The 26,142-nt window shown below is 32.8% G+C and overlaps 1 protein-coding gene and 1 long non-coding RNA gene across 3 annotated transcripts; one reads left to right on the top strand and one right to left on the bottom strand.

The window, feature by feature from the left end:
- Nucleotides 1-972: 972 nt before the first annotated feature.
- On the top strand, nt 973-19,109 carry LOC105420270 (WAT1-related protein At5g07050-like). Of its 2 annotated transcripts, none has more exons than XM_088861102.1 (8): nt 973-1,201; nt 4,980-5,288; nt 5,386-5,448; nt 13,142-13,258; nt 13,406-13,676; nt 17,169-17,324; nt 17,958-18,109; nt 18,602-19,109. In XM_088861102.1, exons 2-8 carry the CDS (start codon nt 5,119-5,121, stop codon nt 18,936-18,938), a joined length of 1,266 nt encoding a protein of 421 aa, XP_088717228.1. In that variant the 5' UTR covers nt 973-1,201; nt 4,980-5,118; the 3' UTR covers nt 18,939-19,109. The 2 variants fall into 2 exon arrangements, with proteins under 2 accessions (XP_088717228.1, XP_088717227.1); XM_088861101.1 differs by lacking the exon at nt 973-1,201 and adding an exon at nt 4,843-4,939 and having other exon boundaries at nt 5,044-5,288.
- Nucleotides 19,110-22,070: 2,961 nt separating this feature from the next.
- Nucleotides 22,071-23,385, bottom strand: LOC148782929 (uncharacterized). The gene is made up of 2 exons (XR_016051454.1): nt 23,195-23,385; nt 22,071-22,673 (listed from the first exon to the last, which is right to left on the bottom strand). It is a non-coding gene; the product is annotated as an uncharacterized LOC148782929 (long non-coding RNA).
- Nucleotides 23,386-26,142: the final 2,757 nt, after the last annotated feature.

Raw genomic sequence — 26,142 nt, 5'->3', positions numbered from 1 at the left:
AAATAAATTGACCAAAATACCCCCGAAATGTTTTGAGGGGTATTTTGGTCATTTTTCCACGAATATTTTTTTATATTTTAATTAGGTGCGCAAAAAATAAATAAAATTCAAACACTACTGGACATCCGTGATCGTCAGATCGGTCTAAATTCAATTTAGGCTGTTGGGCTCATATGTTCATATGAGCTAGTGGGCTAATCCCATCCTTTTTCTATATATATATATATATATATATATATATATATATATATATATATATATATATATATATATTAATACATGCCTATCCCTTTTCACAATTTTTTAAAAATGATAATTATTTAAATTATTTTTTAAAAAATGATAATTCTTTAAATTTTAGATCTTTAATATTCAAAATTAAGCACTTTTAGAATCCAATTATTTTGTAAAAGTTCAGATATTGAAAATTGACAGTCTAAAAAGATATTACAAAATACACTATTTTCAGAACTTGAAATTCATTTTTTTCTCATCTCCGCTATTTTCAGAACTTTGAAATTCATTATTTTTTATCATCAGAACTTGAAATTCATTTTTTTCTCATAATTTCATAACTTGAAAAAAAAAAAATTTCTCATCTTCTTTCTCATCTCTAAATTTATTTATTTTTCTCATCTCGAAGCTGCTTGACGTCGAGACGGTGAATTTGATGATATTTAGGTATCAAAACAACGTGTAAAATTTTTGAGGTGCGCCTAGTTTGATTGTTTAGAACCTCGCACTTATATAAACTTTTTTCCATTGTAAATCTTAATCCTAAAATAACTGAAACCTAAATCTTAATTCTAAAATAACGGCAAGTAAATCTCGTGTAGATATCCTAAGCAACCTACTTCATCATACCCCTAATAAGGTGGTAAATCCCCTAATGAACCTAAATCTTAATCCTAAAATAACGGCAAGTTAATCTCGCTTAGATATCCTAAGCAACCTACTTCACCGTACCCCTAATGAACTGGTAAATCCCCTAACGAACCTAAATCTTAATCCTAAAATAACTGCAAGGAAATCTCGTGAGCCACGTACTTCATTATAACCCTATTGAAGTGGTAAATCGCTTAATGAAGTGGCCCGTTTGTTTCTTGAGTGGATAAGTAGCATGTAGAGGTTACTCATTACTCCAAATTTCAAAGCTTTCTCTCTCTAAAAGTGGGCCATCTCCCTCTGAAACTGGGTACAGGTAGATCATTCTCTTTTAATCTTTTTCTCCATAATTATAATCTCTCTTAATCTCTTTCTCCATAATTACAATTGATTAGGGTTATTAATTTGCATTTACTTTTAATACATCCCTTCCTCTCTTAGTTTGCTCTCTCTCCAACACACTGTCCTTCCCTTTGATCAATAATGCGTTCATAAACCATTTTATGAATATCATCTAATTGTCTACTGGATCATACTATTCGTTTTGGTTTTCATCAAGGAGAATGCCTATTGGATCTATCACTACTCCTTAATGAAATTCGTTTTGGATCTATCACTACTCCTTATTGAAATTCGTTTTGGTTTTCATCGAGGAGAATGCCTACTGGATCATCAATTCTCATTGAAATAATGAAAAAATAATGAACAATGGGAATGGTCATAAATCATTGTATACTTTGGTTGATTTGAAAAAATTTATCTAATAATAGAATTGTCTAGTCGAATATAGAATCATTTAGTGGAATTGTATATTATGAAACCTTTTTGACAAAATTTATCTAATAATAGAATTCCCTATCGGATATAGAAATTTACGTAATAAATAGAATTCCCTTATCGGATATAACCAAAAATTTATCTAATAAATAGAATTCCCTTATCAGATATAGCCAAAAAATTACGTAATAGAAATCAAATTGGATGGCTTGGGATAGAATTCTCTTATCGGATAAATCAAATTGGATGGCTTGAGATGTGTTGTTATGAAGATTGATGGTTTGGAGTGCGTTATGGAGATATCTGCCCATATCTTCTTTACCATTTCATGGCCTTCTCCTATAGACTTCGGGTTTTCTTGTGAACTAACATCTTTCTCTTGCAAAACCCCTATCGTATAAGAAAAGGAGCACAAACTTAATTCGTTATAGGGCTTAATGAAACGCTATGTCTTAAGCTCAATTCCTACTAAAGGTAAAGGCCCTCTCCGTCCTAGGCTCAATTCCTACCAAAGGTAAGGGCCTCTTTCGGATGACTCACCCAAAAAAAAGGTTAGAGAAAAGTTATTAACATGATAATATGCCACCAAATAAAGGGAGACAGCCATTTGAGTCAGCTTATTTGTTGCATTACATAAATGTTTCAAATTCTGACAATATTTGCTGCATTACAGTAATTAATGCTCTATCTCTCACTAGAAAAGTTTCCACTCCTGGATGGCTATGCTCGGAGTTCTCTCTCCTGGCGGCTTAAATGTAACATACCCGTCATAGATTGTCTTTTTTTTACCCTTTATTTCTCAGAGAAAATGACAAAAATATGGTGACCATATTTTTTTTTTCTATGAGTCGGCCGACTCATATGTATATATGCGCCCCCACTAAAATTTATTTTAGATTTTTTTAAAAAAATGTTATTTTGTAGATTCATCATCTAGGCCAAGATGATCATAAATATGAAAACAAAAAATATAATAATGGTAGGTCTTGAAGCTTAGTTTCAAACTTGGATTTAACTGAAAAAGTATAAAAAACATATACAATGAGACCATTTACTTTTGATATCTTATTATTAGATTTGAAATCACGTGATAGAGCATGTGGCATTGTTTGGACATAAAGTCCAAATTAAATTTTTTTGAATGTTATGGAATACTCGATTTCACATCGAATGGCTAAAAGCAATTGTAATCTCCTTGTACCAAAAATAAATGGTCTCATAGTATACAATCTTAAAAATATATTGGCCTAGAGCAATGGGCGATCTAACAGCTAACCACCGGGTTAGATTGAAACCGGCCAATTCCGGTTTTTGGTGGTTTTGGTGATCAATCGGTATTTTAAACTTTAAATAGAATACTATCTCAAATTAATATCAAATATATTATAATGGTTTACTGGTTTGCTTTGATGATTAAATTTTATCTCAATCACAGTTCGAATCCTATTGTTTTTTTTTAGGACTTCATTTTGTTGGAGATCAAAAAACACAAACGCCATCTTTTTACTTCATTTTGTTGGAGTTCAAAATATGCCATTTGGAGTTCAAAAAAATATATGCCCTTAACATTAGGCACACTAACCAGTATGTCATTTACTACTTTGTTGATAAAAAAGGGGCCTATATTATACATAAGTTAATTTTTTCTTTATTTTTTTTTAAAAAAAAAGGAGTTGGACTTGGGCGAATTACTCTCGGCCATGTCCCGATTACCTTAGCCAAGTCGATTTTTTTTAACACTAGTTTAACATTCTTTACATTATGGTAAAGATTAAAAACAGTTTTGGTCATTAATACTCACTTTTATATTTTCCCATATTTTTCAGAAAATTTTAAAAATACGCATAGGCACAAATCGATTAGTTAAAATCCATTTTTTCATTAATTTTCAACTTCATTTGAGTGCGTTTTGTTTTAATCATTATTTATATGCTTTTTATATTTTAGTAGATTTTTTTTGCATCTTTTTTAATTTTTCGACATTTTTTTTACCGTCCAAACCTGCCCGGTTAGAGGGGTTAAATCAGTCGGTTTACCGGTTAGGCCGGTTAAACCGCTTCTGCCATGTCCGGTTAAACTGTTTCGATTCAATTTTGCTGGATAGTTTTGGAAAAGTGAAAAAGAAAAGAAAAGATTAGATACTTCCGGCATAAAATACAAATACACCATGGAGGAGATTTATTTTTTAGGGTAAATATCATACACGTATATGGATTTTTCCCTAATTTTCTCATTTTTTGTTAAGTCCCAAAAGTGGCAATGCAAACATTATGCTCGAAACCACGGTCTATCATTTTCGACTGGTTTGGGTTGATTACAAGAACCAAGGTAGGGTCCATTCCTTTGTTTTTCTTGTTCTCTTTTAATCGTGTTTAGTGGTGTTTCAAGAATAAATGGATCCAAAAATATGTCATGAATGTGATCCATAACTAATTCAACATAATAATGTTAGTCATGTATGCTGGTTACCCGAAAACGAACTAAGAATTTATTAATCCATGAGTTTTTATTCTTTCCTTTTTGCGTGTGTGTTGCGTAAGCGTTATGGACTTTGACTATCGCTGTTATTCAACCATTTCTTCAAATGAGAGAACCAGAAACCCTAAAAATGCAACTGAATAAAAAACCGGCGCCACTGACAATAACAGGTCTACCAAAAACTGAAAAACGAGTATCCTCCTCTCAGTTCTATGCTTTCTCTCTCTCTTCCGGTGTTGGCAAACTCGGTCGGTCCAACTCGAAACCGGAGGGTCAAACTCGAACTGGGCATATTAGGTTTTGGTGGTCTGGTTTTTATTTTAAAAGAAATCATTCATAAAATATAAAATTTCAAAAAATAAAGGAATTATTTGTGATGCATTTTTTAATATTTTTTATCATTTTGACAAAGATATTTCAAAAAATAAAGGATTTATTTGTGATGTATTTTTTAATGTTTTTTATCATTTTGACAAAGATTAAAAAGTGTTTTGGTTAAGAACACTTATTTTTATATTTTTATATCTTTATAAAAAAGTACAAAAATACCCTTCGGCACAAATTAGTTTCTTAAATTTCATTTTTTTTCACAACATTTCAACATCATTTAGATTTTGTTTGATCATGCTTTAAATTTAATTTTCATAGTTTTTTGGATTTTTATTTTTTTAAATATTTTTTGGATCAGTCAAGACCTACCCGGTTGAACCAGCGGCTTTACTGGTTATACAGACCCGGCCCATAGCCGGCTCGGTTTTTCAAACATCGCTTGCTTCAGGCCTCTCTCTCTTAAACTAAGGTTCGAACTTTCTGTGTGTAACCTTTTACTTTACTTGCAGAGACTCTCTCTCCTCATCTGTCCCTCAACAATCTCTCAACCAGGTTTGGTGATCTCTCAACCAGGTTTTCTCTCTTCTCTTCAACAATCTCTCAACCAGGTTTGAGGACCTCTCAACCAGGTTTGAGGACTCTCTTCTCATGGCAGACTGTTGGCCTGTTTTGGTACAAATAGTGATGCAATTCCTTTGGGCTGGTAATTTTCTGGTTAACAAGATGGCCCTCACCCAAGGAATGAGCACCCACGTCTTTGTCGCATACCGAGCAGCCATGGCTACCATTGCCCTTGCTCCTCTTACTTATTTTGAGAGGTAGAATTCCATCTCTTAACTACTTAGAGATTCTATCTCTAAGTTCTCTCTTAACTAAGTTCTTCATATCTCACATGAATTTCCTATTTTTTTTCAGAAAAAAGAGGCCCCCTCTTGATTGGAGACAAGCGTTTCAAATATTCATGCTTGGTCTGATAGGGTAAGAGTCGTCCCTTCTTCATGGTTTTGGTTTAGTTTCATAAACAATGAAGAACATTGTTTTAGCTTTCTTTCTACTAGGATGATTGGAAAAATTTATGTTTTTATGTGGTGTTTTGTTTTTATGTACGAAAAAAAGTTTATATAAATGTGAGGCTAAACAATATGAATGTTTTTATTTGGTATTTTGTTTTTAAGTACAAAAAACAGTTTACATAAAGGTGAGGCTCTAAACAATCGAATTAAAATACACCTCACAAATTTCACTAGAAGGGGGATTTCAATTTTTGAAAATAGTGCATCTTGTCATGCGTTTTTCGACCGTCAATTTTCAAGATTTTCAAGCTTTCATAGATATACTCGATCTACACTAGTTTTGAAGCTTTAAATTTTATAATTAAATATAAAAATATATTTTAAGGCTATCACAAAAATTTCACTAGAAGAGGTTGTTGTGATGCCCAATATCCCATGAATGTGAGAGAAAAAAAAAAAAAAAAAAAGTAAGGGAATTCAAGTTTTGAAAATAGTGCATCTTGTCATGCATTTTTCGATCGTCAAATTTCAAGATTTTCAAGCTTTCATAAATATACTCTATCTACACTTTTTAAGGCTATTGCAAAGATTTTCAATATTAAAACCACATTCTACCGCACTCTTTGAAGGTGCGTTCTACTTTGATGGTTTAGAGCATCAGCTCTATACAAACCGCACTCTTTGAAATTTTTAAGTTAAAAGATGCAGGTCCATCGCCATATTATGCTGACGTGGTTTTAAAAGTCCAAATTTCGAAATGCTAAAATTACATAAAGGTGAAATGCTAAAATTACAAAAAGGGTGCAGTTGGCATACGTATGCATCCGTAGCTGTAGGTAAAGTGCAACTTCAAATTTTATCATGGTATATAATTTTAATGTAAAATGTTAGTAGGATTATCTCATAATCTATTTTTATATCTAATTATAAAATTTTAAATTTCAAAAATGGTTAAAATCAAGTAGATCTATAAACCATATGAAAGTCTTGAAAATGGACGGTGTAGATAATATGTTGTAAAATGCACTATTTTTGAGAATTAAAATCTTTTTATTTTTCATGGTCATATATCTTGATGTCAAGATCAAAAGGGTTTTCAACATTAAAACTACCTTTTCCGATAGATTTTTGAGCTGCATTCAGAGTTCTACATTATAAGGTTGCATCCTTATATAAACTTTTTCCTTACAAAAAACACTTTTGTCTAGGCGGCTTTGGTGAGTTAGTGGGGAAAGGGCCCCACCCTCGATAGGAATTGAGCCTGCCACAAAAATAGAACAGCCCAAAATACATAAAAGGAAAAAGATTATATAAGGGCGAGGCCCTAAACAATCAAATGAAGGCGCACCTCAAAAAACTCACTAAAAGAGGTTATTTTGGTGCTAAAAAATCTTCAAATTGATCATCTCAACCTCAAGATGTATGGACAAAAATTCACTAAAATAGGTTATTTTGATGCCCAAAAATCTTCAAATCGATCATCTCGACCTCAAGATGTATGGACAAGAGAACAAATGGATTTTAAGTCTTGGAAATAGTGTATCATTAAATAGATTTGTTAATTTTTATGATTTTCAAATGTTCATATATTTGCCCGATCTACACTAGTTTTGAAACTTTAAATTTTATAACTAGATATGAAAATAAATTTTGAGGCCCTTACAAAGACTTTTTATACTGGAACAACATCTTTTGATACTATTTGAAGGTGTACCTTACTTTGATTGTTTAGGGCATCAACCTTATAGAAACCACACCCTACATAAAAAGCTCCAAGAAAATAAGACCCTATGGTAGGATGCCGGCTGGTCCTAGACCCAGACCCAGACCTAGCTGGACCTGAACTCGATTCAAAAATAAATAATAAATAAAACATATATATATATATATATATATATATATATATATATAACAAATATTATTAGAAGCAAAAGAAAAATTACAATAGCAAAGAAGACAGATAAAGAAGCCATCGGATTATGTTAAATACATACATGTATTATTTAAATATTATAACTAAAAATATATAGTTCTATTTATTTAAATATTAATTAAAGAAAAATTTTTGTATAAGGTTGAAATCTTAAATTATTGAAGTAAGGTGTATCTAAAAAAACCTTATAGAAGAGAGTGCTTCGGTGCTAGAGAACCCTGCAATTGATCATCTGAACATTGAGATATACACATACTTAAAGAAAAAAGAAGGAATTAGAGTTAAAAAACTAGTGCATCTTGTAACAACTTATTTGGACCGTCCATTTTCAAGATTATTGATCTGCTCTATTTATAATGTTTTTAAACTCTAAGGAAAATTGTTTCATGTGGGCTGGACCACATTTCAACATATGAGGTCCAGAAAGTGTAAAGCATCCATCTTTAAGATGGATGCAAGTAGGTGCTTCACCTAAAAAAAATGCAAACTAACGGTCCAAATGTTTTCTTACTAGAATTATTATTTCTAGTTTTTAAAACTTATTTATTTTTTCACATTCATGATCTCCATGTTAGAGATTACATGCCCTTAAAAAATAAGTTTTAAAATCCATTTCAAAAAATATATTTATTAAGAGGCGCACAGTTATACATATGCAGGCTTGACCACATAGAAATCGGATTCGTTTTATAATTGGGGATGAAAATTAATTTTTTAGCCATCATAAGATTTCCGACACCTGAACCTTCTTTCTACAGTATAAGGAGGCAACCTTGTACAAACCTCACCCTTAATTAAATATTATTAAATATTGTATATTAAATATTTATTTAAATAATAATATTGTTCAGGTTGGGTCCACATGGACCCAGACCCGAATAATGTTCGGGTCCAATATTTGAACCCAGACCCGGGACGGGTCTACGGCTGTGGACCATGCGGTATCACTTCATCATTTCCCTAGGTCCTCACTTAAATTTGTCGCAGTATTATGCATGGGCAAATACGAATAGGCCTAGAGAGAACACGTAATTTGGCTATATAGGTTTTATATGGAAATATGCGAAAAGATAAAGAAATATGCCTGGAGTGAGGAAATGTGGAGTCCATTGTTGAAAATTATAGATTTTTTCGATCTAAAATTTTGGTTACTACCTTAAAATTACTAACCTTATTCTCAAAAAAATAAATTTGGAAATTGAGTTTTTTACACAAATCTCACCCTCGGAAAGCAGTACAGTTTCTATCAAGATATTATTTTTTTCAATTGCTTAGAGGGTGTAAGTAGGAATTGTTTTTTACTTAAGGTTAATCTATGTATTAAAGAGGTTATATTCTCAACGTTGGGGTCCTAACACAAATCCTAGGTGGGTTTTACCAGAGGGAGTAAACAAAAAGCATGTTCTCTAGGAGTATATCTTTTGGGATTGTCTCCAAAAATATCATTTATTTTTAGAACATTTATCTTTGAAAAAAGTTTATAGAAGGTTACAACATGCACCTAAAAAATCCATCGTTGTTTTAATATTGAAAAACCTTCTAATTGATCAACTCGACATCGAGATGTATGAATATAATATAAAAAAATAAAAAAATGAGTCTCAGTGCATCTTGCAACACATTATCTAGACCGTTCATTTGCACCGTTCATTTGCAAGATTTTCATATATTTATAGATCTACATGATTTTAACTATTTTTGAAGTTTAAAATTTTATAATTAGAGATAAAAATAGATTTTTAGATAATCCTTTTGAAGTTTAAAATTTTATAATTAGAGATAAAAATAGATTTTTAGATAATCCTAAGAATTTTATTACACCAAAATTACATATTATGATAAAATACTGAATATTTGGGCCTTAGGCTCCATGGAAGATTATTCAGAATACTGAAAAGAACTATTTATTTATTAATCAATAAAGAATATACAAAACCACGTACTTACTACTTGCCTAAGCACCTAATCTTATCAAGATATATATACACATACAAATTGCCTATACACCTAATCTTATCAAGATATATATACACATACAAATAGACACCAACTGTTATTGATACTAACTAATCTTACCTAGACACCTAATCTTATCAAGATATATATACACATACAATAATGATGTATATCAATACTATTTCTTTATTAATCAATAAAGAATATGACCACGTATAAATATACAGCTAGTAACAGTTCTAAATAGACAACCATTATTGATACTTACTAACTAATCTTGCCTAGACATGTAATCTTATCAAGATATAAATACATATACAAATACACATCAGTTCTGAATAGACACCAACCATTATTGATACTTACTAACTAATCTTGCCTAGATACCTAATCTTATCAGGATATATATACACATACAAATACACATCAGTTCTAAATAGAGAATAGACACCAACCGTTATTGATACTTACTAATTAATCTTGCCTAGACACCTAATCTTATCAGGATATATATACACATACAAATACAAATCAGTTCTGATACCAACCGTTATTGATATTTACTAACTAATCTTGCCTAGACACCTAATCTTATCATGATATATATACACATACAAATATACATCTATACTGAATACTAACACGATATCTATACTGATATGTATCAGTAATTACGTATATCAATACTAACTTGAGAAAACGCTAACACTCCCCCTCAAACTAAAAATGCTTTAACACAAAGCAGCTGGAGTTTGAATAATACTAATTTACCAAAAACGAGTATGAATAATACTAATTTGCCAAAAACGAGTAGTCTTCAGATTGCTTTGCTTGAACAAGCCTCAGGAATAGACTTGAGCCATCAGACAAAAAACTCCAGAAAAAATAATCAAAACAATCGAGACAGCTGAGAACACAAAATGGCACATTGAAGAGGCAAGAAAAAACAATCGAGACAGCTGAGAAAGCATAATGGCACATTGAAGAGCCAATAGATTCAGCTCTTCGCATAGAACTCAAGCAACAACAGACTAACAGGCATTCGGAAGAAACGGGATCGAGTAACCAAAAAACTCGATCATCACACGAGATCGAATAACGAAAAACTCGAGGGATCGATTAACGAAAAACTCGATCATCAGACGGGATCGAGTAACGAAAACTCAATCATCAAACGGGATCGAGTAATGAAAAACTCGATCATCAGACAGGATCGAGTAGTGAAAAACTCGATCATCAGACGGGATCTAGTAGTGAAAAACTCGATCATCAGACGGGATAGAGTAGCGAAAAACTCAATCATCAAACATGATCGAGTAGCAGAAAACTCGATCATTAAACGGGATCGAGTAACGAAAAACTCGATCATAAAAAAAAGATTAGATCAGGTAACAGAAAACTCGATCACAAAAAAAGATTCGATCAGGGTGGCTGGCGAGGTTTCCGACAAATCTGGACCAAAGATCAAGATCCAGAGACAAAAATAGGCAGAGAGCTGGCAAGAGACATATCAAAGAGTCGAACCACAACTCGATGGTTGTTTTGCATATGTTGCAGATCGATTGTTTTCAAAAGTGGATTTAGAGGTGGATAGTTATGAAAATGGATGCAGATACCCAAATCTTGAGATACCCAGATCTTGCTTTCACCAGAAGTTGTGAAAGCAAAATCACAACCATTGAAGAAGCCACAAAGGCCCCCGATCTCTTCATCTTTCTCTATCCTCTCTTATTCTAAGGAAAAGATCATTACAAAAATGGCAAAGAAACACGGCTTAGACTCGAAATTTGTTGTGCTTGGCCTGCGCAGGTTCGAATCCTGTTGTCGACACCATAACAAACCCTAGAAAACACATCGTGAAGACCTTCGCAATGGGTAACAATGCAAACTTCATGCTTGCTAACAAATCCTGAGTACTCAAAATATTCTTGAGTATTAAATTCAGGAAATCACGTGAGCCACCAAAATCTCTTGAAAAGAAAACCTACAATCAAGTCTCAAAACGTCAAAGAATTTCCACTCTCTCTTTTCTCCCTCTAAAGTTTAAAAGAGAGAAGCCAGTCCCAAATTCAGGGCTTCACCGATCAGGGAAACTGAAAACTTCACCGATCAGGGAAACTGAAAACGGAGGCTTGATGCTTGACAAACGAAATACCAAATCGTGAACCTTGCTCTGATACCATGGGGTTGATACTTTACAAACGAAATACCAAATACCATGTATACCATGTTAGAAACTGCATTTTTTTATATTTGGCTTTAGGCCTCATGAAAGATTATTTTAGAATACTGCAGAGAACTATCTCTGCATTGATTAATCAAGAATATACAACACCCCTTATATTAATATAAGACTAGTAACAGTGGATAGATACCAACAGGTACTAACTAATCTTGCCTAGACACCTAATATTATCGAGAGATATATACACATACAAATACATATATATACATAGACATACTCCATAATGATGTATATCAATACTAACACGAGATATCCATATCGATATTGATATGTATCAGTAATGATGTATATCAATACTAACACTTGTCTAATCTTATCGAGAGATATATACACATACAAATACATATCTATACTAATATGTATTCATAATGATGTATATAAATATTAACACGAGATATCCATATCTATACTGATATGTATCAGTAATGATGTATATCAATACTAACACAAGATATCCATAGGTTAACATGCCTTCATTAGATTGTTTTAGGTTGCAACCGTCTAAAAACGATACCTTTTATCTTTTGTACATGGAGGTCACAATCATTCCCATTCATTAGATGTCAAATTGGATGGCTTGAGATGATAAATGGTCTCATATCTTTTAGCCTTTTTAAATAGAATATGAGAGAGATGTGTTGTACTGGGAATATTTTAGGTAATAATTTGATTTGTTTAGCTCGAAAATTAGAAAATATTTTGTAAAATTTGCACCTTCAATGCACTATATGAACAAGTACAAAGTAAATGGAATAGAGTAAAAAACAAAATATCAATATTGCCTGAAAGCATACACTACGATAAAAATATTGCTTGGAAACAAAAAAAAATGTTTCCAGAAATCTCAAAAACTCCAAACAACTGGGTTTGACAGCATATATACAAAGAAAACTTAGGAAATTGACCTAAATAACATGTAATACCATTTGACTAAATTAAAAATTAAAACACTATAATTCCCACAAGAAAAAAAAAAATCTTTAGAATTGTGTTAAGAACACCATTTAGACTAAATCAACAAATTAAAAAGCGCTTATAATTCCCATAGAAACCTTAAAGCACCTCAGAATTGTCTGAATATCAGATACACAGATAAAAAAAAAAAAAAAATCACATAAATTTAAATTTAGTTTGTAATTTTTTGTGCTAAATATTTTGGATCTTGAAATTCAAGGAAATTGTTGTGTAACCAAATCTATGTACTTCGCATATTCAAAATCCAAAATTTAGGTCGAAATTATACACATATTTTAGACCGTCTTAATTTGGATTTTCAGATTTTGAATATCTAAAATCTTAAAAGATGACTGAATTCCAAAAGTGTTTAATTTCTGATCTTGAATATCCAAAATTTGAATGATTTGGCCATTTTAAAAAATTTGTGAATAAAAAAGGTTTAGATGTAATAATGGAATAATTGAGTTGATTTTGGGAAAATGTAAGTCATAGGGTTTATGCGCATAAATTTTTTGTAGTATTGAATTTTCATGTTTAATGATAAACAGTGATCCGTTTTCGTCGCAGGATCACAGTGGCCCAAAACTGTTACATAATAGGGCTTTACTACACCACTCCTACCTTCTCTGCGACGTTCATCAATCTCATCCCCGTTATCATCTCACTCGTTTCCATGATTTTGAAGTAAGACTCGTGCTTCGCTTTCTTCATTTCTGGTTTCCATTTTGATTTTGAAGTTACAATTGTGCTTCTTTTTTTTAGCGGACCTCAACTGGTTTTCATTTTCTGAGTCGAAACCACAGACTTCAACATCTTACTCTCTTTATGTAGAATGGATATTCTTGACTTGAGGAGCAAGAGTGGGTGGGCAAAGATCATGGGAATACTGGTTTGTGTGGCAGGTGCAATGACAATTACATTGTACAAGGGCCAGTCCCTCAACATATTCAACCATGTTAGAGCACCTGATTCTATTGCAAAATTTTTCTCGACACCCCATTCTACGGATCCATCCACCGATCCCTCAAAGAAAAACTGGGTCTTGGGCCCAATTTTCAATGTAACATGTGTTATTGCTTGGTCTGTGTGGGTCATATATCAGGTCAGTGTTTTGCATTTTACGTAGCATCGGGCACCAGCACCTTACCTTTTAGCCCTTCAAATCTAAGGCCTACTCATTCACTCTATGAGGTCATTATTATTATTATTATTATTATTATTATTATTATTATTATTATTATTATTATTATTATAATAATAATAATAATAATAATAATAATAATAATAAGAGTTATGTACCCAATTCCAGTCTTTTTGTCTATGTAGTATGTGAATGTATGACTCTGACATAATTTATGATCTTGTAAGATGTAATTTATAATCTATTAACTTTTCATCCTTGGGGCATCCATGTTGGTATTTTTTCCTATTGTTTATTCTGGAACGTCAAGCATACATGAGTATCCAGTTGTCATAGAGTTGCAATGCATCTATGTACATGTTGAGAAAACTGTATGCATCCTTTGTTGTGCATGAATGCTTACCCTACAGGCATCATCCTGTTGAATCTTAGGTCAAGCTGACATGAGAAATGCGAGCTCTTTTAATTGTGTAATACTTTTAGGTAGAAGTAACTGGAAATTATTATCTTGTGTTTCTCGAATTTCATATGGTACAGGCATTTTTCTGTTGAATCTGATGTCAAGTTGACAGGAGGATTGAATTTAATATCTTGCTTTTATTTGTTTTGCAAGATGACATGAGAAATAAGAATCTCTTTAACGTACATATATTTTTTGCCAAAAGATTTCATAATACCGTGGGAGCATATTGTTCATTTACTCCTTTGGGTAACACCCAATCTAAGAGTAATTGTAGGACCCAAAATGTTAGGATGTAACATCTTCAATCCCTAGACTAACATCAATATAAAAAAAAAAAAAAGAAAAAAAAAATCCAAATTACACTCTCTATGCATTTGAAAACAATAACTTATCAATATTGAACAAAGACTGCTTAATTTTTTTTTCAGGGTGAGATTGTTAGAGAACTTAAAAAATCCTCCCAAGTTGGTCATCTGTCCGAGGGAGTATGCGTATATTATGTTCCTAAGGGACATAGTATATACGCCCTATTATTATTATTTTTATTATTATTACGATTATTATTATGGGTTTTGTTAGGCTACACTACTGGGTGGTGTATACTATTAAAGTCTTCAACATTTTTTGACTATTAAATACCCTTGAATTGTAATATGAAAATTTTCACGTAGGGGCATTTTTGGTTATTTAAAAGGGTAGAATAGATATTTTTATAAGAAAATAGTGGCATTCTATTAGTAGTTAATAAACAATTAATGCATCTTAGGGGTAATGTCACACTTCGTGTCGTTGATGTCATTGTCTGCTATTATTAATAAATGCATTAGTTTTTATTAGAAATTTTTATTTTACCTTTGACTAATTACTTAAAATACCCTAAACAAAGAGTTACTATACTATAGGATAAGGGTGTACAAGTGTCCAAAAATATTGAGGACTTTAAAGATATACACCACCAAGTGATGCAGCCTAACAACTACACTATAGGATAAGGGTATACAAGTGTTCAAAAATATTGAAGACTCTAAGGATATACACCACCAAGTGATGTAGCCTAAAAAACCCTATTATTATTATTATTATTATTATTATTATTATTATTATTATTATTATTATTATTATTATTATTATTATTATTATTATTATTGTTATTATTATTATTATTATTATTATTATTATTATTATTATTATTATTATTATTATTATTATTATTATTATTATTATTATTATTATTATTATTATTATTATATTATATTAAGGTAGTTACTTTTTTTGGACACTCATGTACCCTTATTTTGTAATACAAATTTTTTTAGTAAAGATATTTTTTATAATTAGAGGGGTAAGATAGATATTTTTATGAAAAGTAGTGACATATAATAGCAGTTAAAAAGCAATCATTGTTTCATGATAATGTCATCTACCACTATAGGTAATAAATACTCTTCTATCAAGAATTTCAATTTTACCCTTATTTAATTACATAAAGTACCCCTAAGCAAAAATGCTACTACATCTTGAAGTAAGAGTACGCAGCGTCTAAAAATGTTGAGCATATTAAATAAAGGAAAAAGTTTATATAGAACTGAGGCTCTCAACAATCAAATTTGAACCTACTTCAAAATTTTCACTAGAAGATGCTTTGATGCTCAAATATCTTCAAATTGATCATCTCGACATCAAGATGTATGGGCATGAGAAAATAAATGGATTTCAAGTTTTGAAAATAGCATATTTTGTATCTCATTTTTGGACCGTCAATTTTCAAGATTTTCAAGTTTTCATAGATCTATTGATCAACACTATTTTTGAAGCTTTAAACTTATAAATAAAGATAAAATTATATTTTAATGCTATCACAAAGATTTCAGTATTGAAACCACATTTCTCAATACTATTTGAAGGTAAGCTCTAATTTGATTGTTTAGAGCCTATGCCTTATACAAACTGCACCCTAAAATAAATGCTCATATATATGAGTACTAGTGTTTGCAAAATTGAACTGGAATGATTAACCGATTAACCAGACATAGGCTTGGAAGTGGTTTAACCGGTGCAACCAGTAAACCAGCTGATTCAACCGCTCAGACCGGGCAAGTCCAGGGAGGTCAAAAAAGTGTTGAAAAAAATAAAAAAGATATAATTTTTTTTTACTAAAATATGAAAATTATACAAAGAATGATTAAAACAAAACATATTCAAATGATGTTGAAAATTAATGAAAAAAATAGATTTTAACAAATTGATTTGTGCCTAGGGGTATTTTTAAACTTTTTTGAAAAAGATAGGAAAATATAAAAGCGAGTATTAATGACCAAAGCAATTTTTAATCTTTACCATAATGGAAATAATATTAAAAATACATTACAAAACAAATTTATTTTTGAGAATTTATGTACTTTTTTTAAAAAATATATTTAAATACAGATTGATCACCAAAACTACCCAAAACCGGAAACGACCAATGGCCAGTTCCGATCTAACCGTGCGGTTAATGGTTAAATCACTCGGTTTTACGAATACTTATGAGCACCCAACATAACCCATTATTTTTATATTTTATAAATTTATTTATATAAAAATATTGGGACATCTATAAAGACTTTATAGGGTGCAGCCCATAAAGATTTATAAAAAAAAATCAAATTATTACAATTGACAAAACTACCCTTTAATATTTCAAGGGCATTAGGGTCTTCCTTTTTTTTATTGAGATATGTATGGACACCCTAATTTTATGTGAATTAAATTTGTAAAAAAATAAAAGTCAAATTTAAAAATCAAATTGTGGCCCTCAAATCAGCGCAAATTAAATCTCAGCCATTGAAAAGGTACATGTGCACAAGCGTCCACATCATGTGGCTGCTATACTTTTGAATTTGTAGTCTATTTAAGTGCAAATCTCTATCTCAATGTCCAAGGGATTTCAAGTTCTATTACATATAATTTTTTTTTTTAATTGGTGCAAATTTCATATCTCTCATTAACAGGCATGGGCTTTCAAAGATTATCCAGCACATGCATCTCTTTCTGCAATGGTATGCTTATGTGCTACTGTTCAGTCTGCAATAGTGGCCTTGATATTCGATAAGACCAAAGGTTGGAAGCTCGGCTGGGACATTCACCTCTTTACCTATGCCTACAGTGTAAGAATCTCATTACTCCAGTATAGACTTTAGGGTTTAGTTTTATCTTAGGAGCATAAGGTCACTATAGCATGTAAACTTTCATGTACACTTTCCTAAGTTGAACTTCACAATGTTGCTTTCATCTTAAAGTCTTATAGCATGTCCACATTACTCTATGATCATGTGGAATTATTCTCTGATCCACTAATGTACAGCCCCACGTGGTTCAAAATGACTATTTTACCACTAGGTTTTTGTATTGAAGCACTATTCGTGTCATTGTTAGTTTTTAAACTTAAACATATTTTAACATTCACCTCATCATTGAATTTTTTTATGGTTTCACTGATAGCATGGTCCTTGATAGAGCGTAATAGCTTATCAAGATTCAAGTAGCTAACCTGAAATGGTTAGAAAAAAGCTACGATCATGATGGATCTCACCATTGAATTTTATACAACTAATGTGCTATAGTTGTCCCCTACCTCACCCATCAATTATGAAAAAAATTTATATATATTTAGAATATAACAAGTGGGATCATATTGAGGGAGCACAACGATACAACACTATGTTCCAAAGTTTTATTCTAATCGATCTGTATAAAGTAGTAGGGCATTAGTATTTTAATTGATTTGACATCTGATACAGGGAATTTTGGGCTCCGCTATGGGAATCCTTGTCCAAACTTGGTGTATTAAGAAGAAAGGCCCCATCTTTGCAGTGATATTCAATCCTGTGAGTACCGTGGTGGTGGTTATCCTAGAGCCCATACTGTTTCGCGTCAAAATTCATGTTGGAAGGTGGGTGTGCAATAATTTGGAAGAAATAGATATAAAACAATTATTTTTTTCTTACCATTACGATGAAGGAGGTCGCAATCACCAATATTTGACATAGCTAAGATCTAACATTGTCGCAAAGTTCGTAACATTTTCTTTTTAACTTTGAGCCCAATCAATAGTACACATGTAATCGTCATGTTTCACACCAAGGATAAATATGGCCTCATTTTACCAAATATAAAATATTTTGTTGTATAATTTTTCTTATTTTGGCAGGAGAGTAAACATTCCGACTGTGCTAGGCTTTTCTCCCAAAATTTTCCTTTAAAATGGTTGGTTATATTACTTGTAGTTATTTCGGGCCATCTTGCAAGTTTCCCAAGAAGACCTCAAATTGAAAGATTTCACAAATTTAAGACCTCGATTCCTTATTTCGATTTTCTTGAGTTTTGCAGTTTCATTAGGAGCAACATTGGTCATTACTTATTTTGATTATCTTAAGTTTTGCAGTTTGATTGGAGCAACCTTGGTCATTCTTGGACTCTACTCTGTACTCTGGGCCAAAGCAAAGGAAAGGGCGAAAATGCAGAAGGAAATGGGGAAAATGGATAATAGGACAGCACAAGATGGCCGAAAAGTGGCAGTCAATGAAATAGAAGATGGTGGAAATGGCACTGTCCTTTGCGCCCCAAAAGAAAGGGGGAAAATGGATAAAATGGGTAATAGTATGGCACAAGATGGCCGAAAAGTGGAACTCAATGAAATAGATGAAAGAAATGGCACCCTAGCACAACATGGTGCTGTGGAAGGTGATAATAAAGACGACGGTATAATGGAAATCGGATAGTAATAACAGATGGAAAGAATATGAGACATCCTCTCGAATTGGAAACGAGACAAAGAAGAGCTCCTTTTGGTATGTATTTATTAGAAGGGAAATGTACAAATGGACTCTCAAAGCTTGTATGACATTTTTAAATGCTATTGTACAAGTATTCACCGGTTAGAGCTTTTCTAATATGCCTGTTAAAGTGGTGGGAAGAACTATGACCCTATACCCTATTCTTTTTACATGCTACATCTCTAAATCAAGAACGCAGGGGATGTCAATTCTGAACCATGGAAGATACAGCTCTTTAAAAAGAATGAATGCTTGACCTATAATCTCCTATTGCACGGTTGAGTTATCATCTACTCACATTTTTTTAGAATGGGGTTGGGGTCGTGATTGTAGTACCACCTGAGCTCCAATTAAAAATCACAAACTCCATTCTCGCTCACTTTAAAAAATTGACGCTTTTCAAAGCATGTAGGGACAAGTAATCCCCACTAATCTACCCAAAGAAAAACATCACCGACTGTAACGTTGGGCTTGTAAAGGGAAATACTAGGACAAGATAGCACGATAAATGTATCATATTCTGTAGTTTGTTAAGGTGATTTCAGCGATCTGTTAACAAATATTATGTAGTTTGTTAAGGTGATTTCAGCGATCTGTTAACAAGAGATGGCTGACATGCAATGCTTTACACAAACTTTCCGTAATTGACAACGGGTGGCACGCCAGCATTTTAAAGGGTATGCTGCATGTATCATGGTAGACAACCCAAAGTAAATATAAAGGAAATTCAGTTGGTTATTATCTATATTAATTTAATCATCATGCTTCCCATCCAATTCAATATGAATCCCACCTGTATTATTAAAGTTAAATCCCATCTTACCTAAAACAAGAAAATGAAGTACTTCTCAAAATTCCCCATAGTAAACTATGCAGTATGTACCTTTACTAATAAGGGATTGCCTACAAAAAGACCATTTATTTTTTGTAAAGCTCCACCATTTTATCTCTTAAATTTCAAATGAGTGGTTATAAGAGTGTAACTGAATAGACACAAAGTGTAAAAAAAAAAAAAAATGCTCGGACTTTGTCACTCACCCCAAACCATCCACGTCTAATGAGTTCAAATGAGTGGTTGTAAGAATGTAATTGAATAGACACAAAGTGTCAAAAAAAATAAATTTCTTGGACTTTGTCACTCATCCCAAACCATCCACGCCTAATGAGTGAGAATGATTGTAACCTCATGTATCTCCTGTACAAAAAATACACAAAGAGACCATTTACTTTTGGTTGAAAGAGGTCAATATCACTCTAGTACCTTACATTTCAAATTGGGATCTAATGATTAAAAATAATTGCAGCCTTCTTGTAACAAAGATAAATGTTCTCATAGTATACAATCCCTAATAACATTGGTATATTGGTATATGCATCTACAACAAATATCCCATAAAAAAAAATCCATCCGGAAGTAGTGCTGCCATGTATACGGTTGACATTGATAACCTAAAAAAAAAAAAAATCAATCAAAACAATCTCACTAGGAGCTGTGGTGCTTTGCATATGCATGTTTAGGAAGAAAAGGTGAGTTCTTTGTATGCACATTTGAGAGAGAGAATGCGTGTATAGTATTAAAATTTTCATAATCGTGAGGGGTTTCCTAAAACCCACTCTAAAACAGTATCACCAGGAATATTGTTGTGCTCCGCATGCACTTTAATGAAGAAAAAGTGAGCACTTCGTAGAGTCATGAGTGAGAGAGAGAGAGAGAGAGGGCTAATATTGAAACTATATGAATCAATTATTCAAAAAGTGCAAGGCGGCATCGAGGCAACCATGGGTCCAGGTGGCCGCCAAGACAGGCGCCCAGAACTTGGGCGGCCCAGTTAAAAATAAATTAATTAATTAAAATAAAATAATAAAAATAATAAAAATATGACTAATAATGATTAATCCATAAGAATTTTGATAACCCAGTTAAAAAAAAAAAAAGATAGAAGTCAGGAAGATAATTTTAAATTTTTGATAATCCATATTTTTTATACAATACTAAAACAGTAAAACCATACAAACATACACTGATAGTCTGATACATTGTAGACTGTACACACAAGAATTAGAAAGTAGAACTAAAAACTAGAAAGTAAAAATGAAAAATAAGGAAGAGAAAATATACAGAAATTCAAAAAATATACAGTCTATGAGACTATGACACATTAGTCAACACTTAATACTCAACATCAAGAGTCTTCAGTCATCATCATCATCATCATCTACATCATAAAGAATAAGGTAAGCTTCATCATATGCATCGAAATTGATGTCATCATCATCAAAGTCATCTCTCTCTTCAATGTAATGCTCGTCCTCTTCTGTTTCTTTTGAATCTGCCTCTTCCTCTTCTTCTACCTCCCTCTTACTAGTATGTACAGATGAGGCCTTAAGAGTCTTGGCTGCTACACCATTTTCTATCTTTTTGTGCTCCTCTTAACTCAAATATTTAATAATTTTCTCTCCGGTAGCGTCAAAAACATTTTTACACTGGACAACATCCCCCTTAATACCGGCAATGTGGTTTTTAAACCTCTAAATGCCCCTATTAATATCCTTTCTAAAACTCTAAAACTAAATCAAATCTATCTGGTTGATATTTGGATCCATTCTTTGTAACATGGTTTCTCTCAAAAATAGGTTCTTGTGGGTTTAGATTTCAAATGAACCTTAAACACATCATTTCAAACCTTTTATATTTAAAAAAAAAATCAATAGAAACAAAAAAAAAGTTCCACCCATAGGCGGGGCGCAGGCCCTGAGCGGCCCGCCCAGACGGCTGCTCAAGGACTACCGTCCAGTCTGCCCATCTAAGCCAAGGCGATGCACCTAGGCGTCGGGTGGTCAGCTTTTTTGAACTCTACTTAAAACAATCGAAATATAAAAATACTCACCGGGAATGCTGCTATGCTTCGCACGCACTTTTATGAAGAAAATGTGTATCGTAAAAAACACTAGAATGAAGTGCTTTTTATGACTAGTTTACTTGAGAGTGATCATAGCTGACAGACAAAGTTTGACCTCAGGCCCTATGAAAAATACGACACGAATTCAACAATACAAAATACAGCTTAAAATCATCACTTGGGGAATTATCTTCTGAACCAGTAGGAGTAGGCCATCTAAATATTCATTCTACACTGAATTAACAAGCTATTAAAGAGGAATAAAAACACATAACAAAGGGGATCAATATATAAGACCCAAGATGAACAAAAGAAGTCACTCTGCTACTCTGCAGTTCCTCAAATAATCTAGAGAAAGATTTCCTTCACTGGGGAATCGATTAAAAAAGAAATGAAATAAAAGAAAAAAAAAAATTTCCTCACGGGGTACATTGTATATTTTTCTTCAAGATCAAATCATTTAACTTCCCTGGCTTTATAGAATTTGGAGGGAGAAAATCTTCTAATCTCAAATTGGACCCTCAACAAATATCATCCAAGGAGCTTCCCTTTTCATTACCTATGATCTCAAGAACCTTGCCAAGAATTGGAAGCCCAGCTTGGACAAGTCGCCCTGGCTCCTCGCCCTGTCTCCTCGCCTCCTCTAAGTATCAGCGACCCTACTTCACTCCATGAAATCACATTGTCTCTAATTACTTTAACAAGAATTTGCCCGAGAAAAACAGGTGCCTTAGGAACATCGTAAATAGCATCTTCCAAAGTTGAGAAAACATACTCAAACCTATCAAAAGAAGAATGAATACTTCAATAATGGGAAACGTTCAATGGAGTAATGTGGTCCCATTCCAAAAATTAATCTTAAAAGAGTTGGATTTTGGTTCTAAAATTTCTTAGGTTCTTAATCTGACCACCACAATAATGAATCTAATAAAAGAAACGGATTTTAAACTTTAAAATAGATTATTTTAAAAGAATCAGAATGAATGATCCAAAATCGGCCAAAACTTAAGTTTGAAATAATCTATTTTACGATTTCAAATATATATTTTCCAGATTTGAACCTGTCAAATTTTAGATCCAAAATCCATCTCTAAGATGGATTTTTGGAAGGACAACACACTTGACTACATGGACCAGCTGACGCACCAAAATCCCCAACTTTAACAAACAAGTCCAAAGAGAACTAGATATATGGGGCATTCACATGTAAAATAATAATTCTGTTTATTCATTTATGAGAAATAGATTCAATGAGTTTCTGGGTTATGAATCTTTTAGTGAGTATATTTTTTGAGTGCTCACCCTTTAATGAGATGGGCTTCAGTAAGCAGGCCTTCTCGGGACTTGCATAGGTTAGTGAGAAGCTTTGCCAAGAGATCCTTCTCTTTGTCCTTCCTTTCAAAGGAATCAGTGACCCAGAAAGAAACCATGGCAGGGTAGAAGTTTGGGGAGTTCAAGTCTTTGATGCATGAAGCCACCTCACCCTCACCATTTGCACTGTAGAACGGTTTAAAAGTCAAATGTTGCAAACACTGATGGCAAATTATAACAAAGAGCAATCCACCATTCCACCTCAGAGCAAATAAAAGTACAGGAGATAAAGGACTAGTCTTTTTGCACATTAGATGTCGATCTTATAGATACTAAAATGGTAAACCCTTATTCCCAAAAAAAATGGTAAATCCGTAGGGATATAGCATTGGATACCTTATCATCAAAATGTCCATACTACTGCACATACGCATATGTTGTATCACAAAGAGAATGTGTGTATGTAGTATCACAAAGAGATTGTTAAATGCCATGATATCAAGTACATGAGGTATTCATCTAATTAAACATTCATTAATTAAGGACATGAAATCTAGAAGAAGGGCCACTATAGATATACAATGGATCGGAATCTGGGGCATTGGAAAAGGTTAGAGCTTTCGTTGGGGAATTGGGAAGGAGTCAAGTTTAACAAGGATGGTCCCATGGATGCACATATTCGGTTTAACGAGCAGGAAGAAAAATCTGGAAAATCTCTTCTTCCCTAGGCTCCATAGGGCAGCTAAAAGAAAAGGGAAATAGATAGATTTTCACATGGGCCAAAATTGTAGTGAACCATTTGCGCTGTGACAAGGAGGCAAGAGTTGAACGGGCTCTCTACTTGAGTTGGTTTTAAAGGTTTATGTTAGTATAACATGTATAAGAATGGCACGGGCTTAAGAATGTATTAACTATTTTTTTATGAAATTCACCACCATCTTCATGATAGTTTTTTTCTAACTATTTGGGGTCTGCTACACGAATTCTTGTCTGTCATTCTGCTATATCAAAAGCCATACCCTCTGTGAGGTCATGAGTCTCCATATTTTTTCTCACTACTTCCAACCATGTCTTTTTGGCCTACCCCTTGCCCTTTTTTAACCTTCCACTTAACAACTCTCACCCCCTTATGCCAAAACACCATGAAGGATATCTCCTTCCCCTTAATGAACATAAAATTTTGCAGTTTTCCATAACCAAAGACGAAGACCTTTTTTGTAGCCACTTGAAAAGTTAGCCTGCTCCCCTCCCATCATTCCTTACCCAACTATATCTCTCCAAGAGCCACTCCCTTGCACTCCACCATTTCTCATTTATTTCATATTGCAGCTCGCTCTGTTCATGAACTCCTCAGTCTCATTACTTTCCTTTCAATCTATATATTCATTGCAATTGTTTACCATCAACTTTATTCCCATCATCCTGAAACTTGGAGGCCAACAAAGATTCCACAACACTTCCTGATGAACCTTCAAGTTTTTTTCAGGCTGGCGACTCGACAAAAGATTTCCTTATCCTAGATCATTATCCTACAATTCATTAATTTTAGCTCCTTTAAGGACCTGAAATAAGGAAAGCCTCCACCAAGCATTCCTATTTCTCAGCTTCCCACATTGGGGAGTCCCATCTCACTTCTGAACAAAACTTAGTCTCCGCTGTATTTTAGTGGTACCCTTTTGCACCTTCCAATCATGGGACACCAAGAACCTGACTAACTGGATTAATTTCTCTTCTTCCTGAGTCATCAACAATGAATCTATCTAGTTGAACTACATGAACTTTACACCATGACAAATTCACAAAGCCTAACCACACTCTATGTCAAATCTCCAAGGATAATGGAGAGTTAAAGACTGTTGGTAAAATCATTCCTTACATACCCTGGTCCCTAAATTTCTTCTCTCTTCAACCAATTAGAGCAGCATCGCCTCTGCTCAGAAAAGGTAGCATCAATCATATGAAATTCTCCCTGAATGACTTTTTTTTTGGGGGGAATCTATTCTCCTTGAATGGCTTGTCACAACCACTATGAAAGTCCTCCATTATTCCACTCTTACATTTATCCTTGTAGGTTCCACAAAGTTAACACCTCTCACTCCAACCCTCTAGCCACATCATTGGCATTCAAGTGATGATAATACTGCAGATTCACACCCTCTACAAGAACAATTAGCCTGCACTTTTGATGTAGGGAAAAAGGTGAAAGAAAATAACATAAAACAGAAAAATAAAAGAAAATGTGGGAGAATATACCTTCTTTGGGTCTATAAGGGAGTCCATCCCAAAGGTTGAACAATTCCACCTTAAAGGTTGAAAATTTTTGCCTATGGAATCTACCCCAAAATGATATTTTCACAATCTCTAACATTTAAGTTTTCTTCTCTCTCTCTCTCTCTATATATATATATATATATATAAAGTTTATATATTGCTAAGGGCCTAAACAATCAAATTAAAGTGCATCTCAAAAAATCAATAGAAGAAGTTGTTTTGATGTTAAAAAACCTCAAATCTAATCATCTTAACCTTGAGATACATAGACATAAAAGAAAATGGACTTCAAGTCTTGAAAATAGTTCATCTTGTAATGCACTATTTAGACTATCAAGTTTCAAGATTTTCAAGTGTTCATAGATCCGTTTGATATACACTATTTTTTAAGCTATAAATTTCATAATTTGAGATGAAAATAAATTTTCAATCCATCATAAACATTTTCGGTGCTGAAATGACATCTTTCGAAACTATTTGAAGTTGCTCCTTACTATGATTGTTTAAGGCCTCATCCTTATATATATATTATTAGTTTATATATACACACACATACAAATATATATATATATATATATATATATATATATATATATATATATATATATATATATATATATATATACAAACATATATTTAATGTTTGTGTGTCCTAATCCTCCATGTTC

The sequence above is a fragment of the Amborella trichopoda genome, chromosome 3 (assembly GCF_054954075.1).
Source record: "Amborella trichopoda isolate Santa Cruz 75 chromosome 3, AtrichopodaSantaCruz75HAP2 v2.0, whole genome shotgun sequence".
NCBI lineage: Eukaryota > Viridiplantae > Streptophyta > Magnoliopsida > Amborellales > Amborellaceae > Amborella > Amborella trichopoda.
Note: the sequence above shows the minus strand (reverse complement) of the source record. Positions and strands in the feature narration are given on the sequence as shown.

What these genes read in the sequence shown, in the direction of transcription:
- LOC105420270 (XM_088861102.1), top strand. Translation starts at nt 5,119, where the DNA reads ATGGCAGACTGTTGGCCTGTTTTGGTACAAATAGTGATGCAATTCCTT. An exon ending in TTCATGCTTGGTCTGATAGG is followed by an intron (nt 5,449 to 13,141) that starts GTAAGAGTCGTC and finishes TTTTCGTCGCAG; the next exon opens with GATCACAGTGGCCCAAAACT. An exon ending in CTGTGTGGGTCATATATCAG is followed by an intron (nt 13,677 to 17,168) that starts GTCAGTGTTTTG and finishes TCTCATTAACAG; the next exon opens with GCATGGGCTTTCAAAGATTA.